Source organism: Sesamum indicum, linkage group LG9 (genome assembly GCF_000512975.1).
Source record: "Sesamum indicum cultivar Zhongzhi No. 13 linkage group LG9, S_indicum_v1.0, whole genome shotgun sequence".
NCBI classification, from domain to species: domain Eukaryota; kingdom Viridiplantae; phylum Streptophyta; class Magnoliopsida; order Lamiales; family Pedaliaceae; genus Sesamum; species Sesamum indicum.
In genome coordinates, this window is record NC_026153.1 from 10,140,494 (window position 1) to 10,147,936 (window position 7,443).

At 38.1% G+C, this 7,443-nt stretch overlaps 2 protein-coding genes across 2 annotated transcripts; one reads left to right on the forward strand and one right to left on the reverse strand.

Moving 5' to 3' along the window:
- Positions 321-1,300, forward strand: LOC105171211. The gene is made up of 2 exons (XM_011092246.2): positions 321-557; positions 689-1,300. The coding sequence occupies exons 1-2, from the start codon at positions 435-437 to the stop codon at positions 1,100-1,102; spliced, it is 537 nt and encodes a 178-aa protein (XP_011090548.1). The 5' UTR covers positions 321-434; the 3' UTR covers positions 1,103-1,300.
- LOC105171212 (BTB/POZ domain-containing protein DOT3) lies at positions 2,152-5,854 on the reverse strand. Its single transcript, XM_011092247.2, has 6 exons — positions 5,196-5,854; positions 4,857-4,926; positions 3,691-4,589; positions 3,285-3,540; positions 3,086-3,214; positions 2,152-2,746 (listed from the first exon to the last, which is right to left on the reverse strand). The coding sequence occupies exons 1-6, from the start codon at positions 5,354-5,356 to the stop codon at positions 2,378-2,380; spliced, it is 1,884 nt and encodes a 627-aa protein (XP_011090549.1). The 5' UTR covers positions 5,357-5,854; the 3' UTR covers positions 2,152-2,377.

Sequence of the window (7,443 nt, forward strand, 5' to 3'; positions counted from 1 at the left end):
ACTACTCATTTTTAATTCTCCTATAATTTTCAACTTTTTCTTTATAAAAATCACTTTTTTAAAAATAAAAATTTTCACATACACTCCCCACATGAAGGATTTTTCTATCCCATCGCCATCTGCATTAATTGAAAATATTTTTTGTAAAAGCTGAAATTCGGATCTGTAGACGTGGACCAGTTTACCTGCCCCATTTGTCATTCCTATTTTGAGCCCTAGGAACAAGTGATACTGGAACAAGGCCCTAAAGGGAATATTAGGCCCAAACATGAAACAATTGTGTGATTGTGTAAGCTACGCTACAGAATAAAGAAGCCCAGCGGCCCAACCTTAACCCTTCACTCAGTGATCAGATTCTCGAAGTAGAATCCGCCATTGCTGAAAAGCTCCGCACCGAGCGGAATCAACACTCTGCAGTCCTCACCTGAGTGAAAATGGGAAGCAGGTTGGGAAGAAGAGTCGTGAATTTTGCGAACCTCCCTATAAAACTCCTCATGCCGTCATCTTTTTCCAATATTACCGAAATTGCGCTCAAAACCATCCCCTCTGCTTCCAAGGTGCAAACTTCAATTTCGAGAACTTGTGTTTTGTATTCAGAAAAATCGTTTGTTTCGTTTTGTTTCTTTTTGGTTTGGTTTGGTTTGGTTGGTTTGTTTATGGTGTTTTGTTTTCTCGAGTTGAATTGCAGATAGAGATAAAGAGGGTTTTGGAATCTTTGTACGGATTTGAGGTGGAGAAAGTCCAGACTCTAAACATGGAAGGAAAGAAGAAGAAACGGGGAGGGTTGTTGATTGCCAAACCCAATTACAAGAAAGCTTACGTGACGCTGAGAAATCCATTGTCGATAAACCCGGATCTCTTTCCTATTAAGGCGATTGAGGAAGAGAAAAAGAACATGAACAAGCAGTCCAAGTCCAGCATTGTGGAAGACCCAGAAGCTGTTAAGAAGTCGCATTGGCTCGACGAGAAGCGTGATGGCGGAGGGTTTAAGACGCCTAGACGAGGTAATTTTGGAGGCAGAAGTAGAAGCGGCGGTGAGAAGGTGGGTGCCAGCTCCGGGGCGAAGTTTCCCTGGAGTAGCATGACCTCTTTTGGGAGGTAACGCGTTTTTCTATTTGAAATGTTTAAATGTATGGATAGGTGAAGCTCCATTAGGTGTTTGAGACAATGTGTCACTGAGTTTAATCGTCTTGGTGTAATGTTTCAATTGATTGTGTCCATTTTATTGAATTCTGTTGTTGCATCTTGTTTTACATTTTACTGAAAGATATTACACTGCAAGATTATCTTTTTGTTTCATTCCTTTCCTTCTCCGTCTTCTTCTTTTTTATGGTCCATTTCTTGTCCGATTTAAAACTCTTTGACTCATTTTTATTTGTAATAGCGTTTGGGAGTAGGTTTTCAGTTATTTGTTTTAGTTTTTCTCGATAGTTAGCGTGAGAGTGTTTAAATGAGACAATTTTTATTTCTGATGGCACCACTTTCTAGCTTATCAATTCTAAAGTTGTACGGTTTTATTGTTGTCTTCCAATAGCCTGTTATTGCTAGCATATTTCTGGTGATGGAGTTACTGAGTTGATTCTTTCAGCTGCCTATACATATGTACGTTTTAAGTTGACGAAGGATTTCAAGCATGGGGGCAAAAGCTTCAAGTAACTGAATGAAATGTATGGATTTTTCTTTATGCTTAGAAAGTCGTTGGAACTTCACGTATTCTTTGCACAACCAGTTAAAGTGTACTGCACACAACATCTTAAAAGACCTAGCCTAACAGAATTTCAAATATGCCAATAAGCATCAGCATTCCTAACACGAGATAGTTTATTTAATGTATAGGGGATTAAGGACTTGAACTGATTTGCCATCATTGCTTGCCACTACGATTTTAGATAAGATGATATCTTTTTGAATTTAGTATTTACATATATTGGTCAGAAACCAAGTATATTACTTTTCTGCTCATGTAGTTTTGGGCTAAATGGGTTTGTAGGTCATGTTACTCTCAGCTGCATAACCTAACACAGTATGTAATATGTAACAAGAACTGACTGCAGATCAGGACAAGGTTGTCTTAGGCTTAAGTTTAAGACCTGATACTACTAGACATAACATACATGAAAAAAGGAGCATTTGTGAATGAAAAATGAATCATAATGTAGAAGACCAACATGTACCTTCACATTTTGTTTAAGAAATATCTTACAACTCATGGAGCTCGTGCTCTAAGCTCTGTAAACAAGATCTACCATTGGTATTTTATATATTTCCTAACACTCGTGAAATCACATAAAATATTTGATTGACGCTATCTAATGAACCATTTTTGCTATTAAATGGCCGTTCCGAGGTTTCTCTTAGATGATATTTCTAAGATTTCTCAGGATATTGATTGCCTTCGGCGAAATCTATTCCTGCGCCTCTGGTTTGGCCTGTTTTCGCTTTCATCAGTTTCTTCCCTATCTATTTTTAGATTGAAAAGACCTGACTTTCTAATATTCGGCCATCCACGTGTCCAACCTGATGAATTCCTTTTTGTGGTTTGCTTTTGATGTTCTTGTTGCAGCACTGAGTAATCTCTTTGCAGCTCAGCCATTTGCATCTTTACTTTCTCAAGTTCCATTTTGAGCATTTTGACTTCTTTGTTTGTTGATGACCCACTGCTTTCCTGATCTGAGTTGTCAGCAGTTTCTATTTGACTTTTACCTTGTATTGTGGCTCTGATTTTCACTTGCTCTGAGAATAAGACCTGTGAGTACCATCACTTTATATGTCAGGAATACTAGTCAATTAATTGATTGGTGCATCAGCGGATTGGGGTTCAAGTGATAGCATATTATTTTCTCAATATGGAAACATGGATGTCTAGTGCACGCCCTACTCATGAATCTATATTGTATGTTAAATGGTTACACATATTTGAAGCCTCTGTTGTCTTGTAATGCATATTGCCTATTTTGTTGATGTCCACATTTGTATGCTGTATCATATAATTCTAATAGCCAACGGTATATGCTTGTATGTTGGAGCTGAAGTACTTCTGTAAGTCTAAGCATTTGTTCAGCTGACATCAATTATGTGAAATTACCTGAATCATGGTTCTTAGTGGCAACCTCTCATTTTGTGCAGCATGTTCACATGCATCTAGTGAAAGCTTTGCACTGTTCATGACTTTGCATAGTCTCCTCCTTTCATGCTCTGTTAATGATGGATGAGCCTATAATTCGGAACACCAATTTTCAGATTATTTGAAGAAGCAAAAAGCAAGAAAATGCATAGCTGATAACCTTGAGATATATGTCAATGGCTCTGTAGAGGCCATCATCACAAGTCCGAGCATTTTCAGGCAATGACTGAGCTAAAAACTGAAACTTGGTGACTGGAAGATTAGGGTCTCTTGCAATTTCTGCTAGGTAGTTGTCTAGAAGTTTACTGATGGTCAATGGTCCAGGTTGCTGCTGCTGTTTCTGTTCATATAGCAAGAAATACTCCAAAATCCTTTGCACCACATCTATGTTGTGCATAGTGTGTTCTTCAGTAGAACTGGATCAACCAGATGCAGTTAGACAAGGATGTCAGTTGAACCGATAATTGATCTTGAAATTATGTAAGGATGTCACGATAATATTCTCTAAAGATTTCCCGTTTAGAGAGTCATATTGGAATAATAATGACTAGAAGGTAATGACTTACTTTACCAGTTTCCCTTGATCACCTGCTGCATAATTGGGAATAAGAAGATCACTAACATCTGCAGTTTCTAATACCATCCCAACTCTCTTTTCAAGCTCTGATACTAAAGCTGGGGATGCGAAGCAAACTATTGCCATCTTTAACATCTTCAAAAGAAACTTGGAAGAAACTGCTTCTTTCTGCGGGGGCAGTATGCTCACTAGGTTTTCTACTATCATTCTTTGTTCCTTTGTTGGTCCAATGACCCCTCCCTGACTCCTCCCACTCATAATATTCCATTGCAACTCATTACTTCCATTATTGTTACTTCCTATTCCTTCCCTCCCTGATTCTGTGATCGGCAACCATATCTCCCCATATTGCATTATACAAGAACCTATAATTTCAGGTATAACTCCTTTCGCCTTTAGTGCTGTTATAATCCTTGTGAAATAATTAATCCGAAGAGTAGCCATGTCATTAAACCACCACTTTTCTCCATTTGTTATCTCTCCTATTGTTGAAGTTTCGTGAGAGATCTTCCAAGCAATTGAATCACAGCATCTTCGAACAATTTGAAGGTTCTCAGCCCATGGAGATAGAGTTTCGCATGATCTAAGGACTGTTATTGAGTCCCTCCACGAAGAGAGGACCACGAATGTAAAGAAAGCTTCAGCCTTAGAGATGAGGTTCCCATCTTCCAGTGCCTCGGTCATCTCAAGGAATTCCGCTGCACATCTTAAGACTGCTACATTATTGGCAGTCAAGCTTATTGGTAGGCCATAACAAAATTTCAATATGATTTCAAATGTTTCAGCACCACCTGGAAAGTTGTCAATCTTATGGTCATAAGACAAATTTGATTTTGGAGGCTGAAGTTCTATCCTTCCGAAGTAGCCGCACTTGGAAATTATTGGGAACTGTTTTAGGAGGACATTAGTGAAATAAGCGGCGAGTTAAATCCAGAAGGTATAAACCAAGATAAGTTCAAGCCTGAGTGTGAATAGGCTTGACTGCAACTAAGCTAAGTTCAAGCTGGATATTTTTTATTCAAGCTTGAGCTTGAGCTTAAGGTTACAAGCTCAACAAGCTTGAGTCCCAATTCAAACTCAAATTTTTAAAGTGAGTTTGATCTTGATCCTAAAAACTTCTCAGAATTTTGACTTATTAGCATGCTATTTAGATACCTTGTGAACATAGAATGTGATGTCTTCAACTTGAATTGACAGATCTGTTGGAATTTGAGACAACGCAAACCTGCATAAGTACAACCATGCTGGAGGATTAGTCTTGCGTTAGGAAAGCATGTGCATGTGAACTGAAATATGAAGTTGGAACATGTGGAAGACATTCCGAACAGCAAAACCTTATACTGTATAGTAAATTCAGAATAAACTCCAACCAGTTTCTTAAACAACATCCAATAAGCTATCTGTGAACAAACTCTATGATTTCTCCTTTGTCAAGTGTTTGTGTTCTACCATTTCTCTGCATACTAGGACTTAAAAGAAACTTAAATGCGTTACCATGAATCCTCTTTCTTCTCAAATGTTGCAATAAATTTGGCTGGAACTACTGTACTTTGGTTGTCTGCTTGGTAGGTGGCACCAGAATCAGTAGCTTGGCTCTGAGGCTGCTCTGCTTGAACAGAAAACTTCATCTCCATTCCTGCCTGCTGTTGATGCATGCTCGTAATGTGAGTCTATATTTCTCATTTCTTTTGAAAGGAATAAGCAAATGAGTGGGACAAGGGTAGTATAAATGCTTGAGAAGTGAGTTTGTGGCTGAAAGAAGCCTGCCAGTGAGTGCCATTAAGGAGGCTGTCGAGTGGTTTCTTGAAAATCCTCTACAGGTTCAGAATCACTAGGATTTTCAGGTCAAGGGACAATGGGGATAATCCCTGTTTGGATGAACCAAAAGAATGTTGCCTGTGACCAGTCCCATTCATTCAGATTAAACCACGTACGAGCAAACTGGACCATTAGATTATTCTGAGGCTTAAGACATTGCAGTATTGTTTCTGCTAACTAATGGCACTGAAGTAGACCAGGTCAATACACAGCTATATTAAGACGACATTATAGCAGCTGTGCCATTATAGTGTGAGTTCACTCTACTGTAGAGAACGTCTCGTTTGACCGAGATGTTGTTAACAGACTTATGTCCATTTAATGTTGTTAACAGACTTATGTCCATTTAATGTCCTAATCCGAAAACATAATGATATTCAATGTGTTCCTTTTTTTGATCTAATGATATTTAGTGTTTTCTTGCAAAAAATTTATGTTACTTTTGGAAGCTTGGACTCTCTAAACTGCTCTCGTGATAAGTGTAATATATTTATCATATGATTGATATATAGTTTATGGAGAGCAATCAATTTACTAGGCCTTGTTTACTAATGCTGATAGGATTAATAGGTGCCCGGTTAGACTCGAGATTGTTGCATGCATTTGTTGAGATTGGTTAAACAGCCTTGCTTGCTTAAAATTGGATAATGCTGCAAATTATGGTTAACCAAGTTTACTAGCATCTCTTTTAACAAAGATTAGAAAGTACTTATTTGCCCCAAAATAAGACAAAATGTATTATCCATGCCAACTTACAGTATTTGAAAATCTTTGTTCACCTAAGCCAACGAAATGCAAAACCTTCGTCTACTGCTTTTGCATCTTTGTTCGCCATTGTTGGGCTATGTCATCCTTCGAAAGCCTAAAACTCGCCCCGACAAGGGGCGTTTGATCTCCGACAAGGGGCATTAGAAGGAAGACATTCTTCGAAGATAGGTTTCACCATTTGACCACCGACGAGGGGCAGAGAAAGAAGACAATTTCTAAGGTGGGTTTCACCATTTGGTTTCGAAGACCGGCAAATGTTTTGAAAGTGGATTTCACTGTTTGACCTCCGAGGAGTGGCCATCGAACTAAGACATTTTGAGGTGGGTTTCACCATTGGTTTTTCAAGGCGGGCAAATATTTTGGAAGGTGGATTTCACAATTTGACATCCGTTTGGGGGAAAATAGGGGCAACAAAAACTTAGGCGAAGCGTTGAAGGGCAAAATTGGGAAGTGAAATTGAGAAAGCCTGGCAATGGCAAAGCCAGATAAGAATCCCACCTGGTTGGGCGGGATTTTAATTAGGAGAAATTCCAGCCTAATATTGGTCCTTTTCTTTTTTTCGGGCCAAGAAAATTCTTTGTAGACAGCCAATTCGAGTGGAAAAGGCTGGATATCTAACCCAGTGCGATCAAGTAAATAAGATCATAGTGTATCATAATTACTGTGTGATTGATTCGATTTGGCCAATATATATCTGCATTGTTAAGGGTTTATGAAACCCCGCCACATATCAAGAGATGTATATGAAATGTTGATTGCCTTTTCTGTTCTTGTACTATGGATGAACGTCAACAGTAGTATGTTGGTTTTGCATGGGTAGCTCTCTTATTCCTGAAATCGAGATTCTTAAAGGGAGCGAGAGTTCATCGATTTCCACCAATCTTAGTGTTTGTTAGTTTGATTGGAAAGCAGATGTATAGAAAAAATGGAAGTAAAAGTGAATGTATAAGAAAAAGTTTCGTGTTTCATTAGATAGAATAGGTAGAGGGGAAGTAAAATTGAATGTATATGAAAACTTTTCGAATCTAAATTCGTTTTCTTCCAAAATTGGGTGAAAAAGTGAACTTATAAAGCTAAAAAAGCAAAATAGTATAAATTTTATTTTATTTATCCTATTACCCATATATAATTTTCTTTAAATTCTTTTTTCTTCCTG

Bases quoted from the DNA above. Each gene is read 5' to 3' on its own strand.
- LOC105171211 (XM_011092246.2), top strand. From the start codon at position 435: ATGGGAAGCAGGTTGGGAAGAAGAGTCGTGAATTTTGCGAACCTCCCT. The intron at 558-688 runs GTGCAAACTTCA...GTTGAATTGCAG, and splicing joins CCATCCCCTCTGCTTCCAAG to ATAGAGATAAAGAGGGTTTT.
- LOC105171212 (XM_011092247.2), bottom strand. From the start codon at position 5,356: ATGCATCAACAGCAGGCAGGAATGGAGATGAAGTTTTCTGTTCAAGCA. The intron at 3,541-3,690 runs GTAAGTCATTAC...TGGTTGATCCAG, and splicing joins GATCAAGGGAAACTGGTAAA to TTCTACTGAAGAACACACTA. The intron at 3,215-3,284 runs GTTATCAGCTAT...TCCGAATTATAG, and splicing joins CCATTGACATATATCTCAAG to GCTCATCCATCATTAACAGA.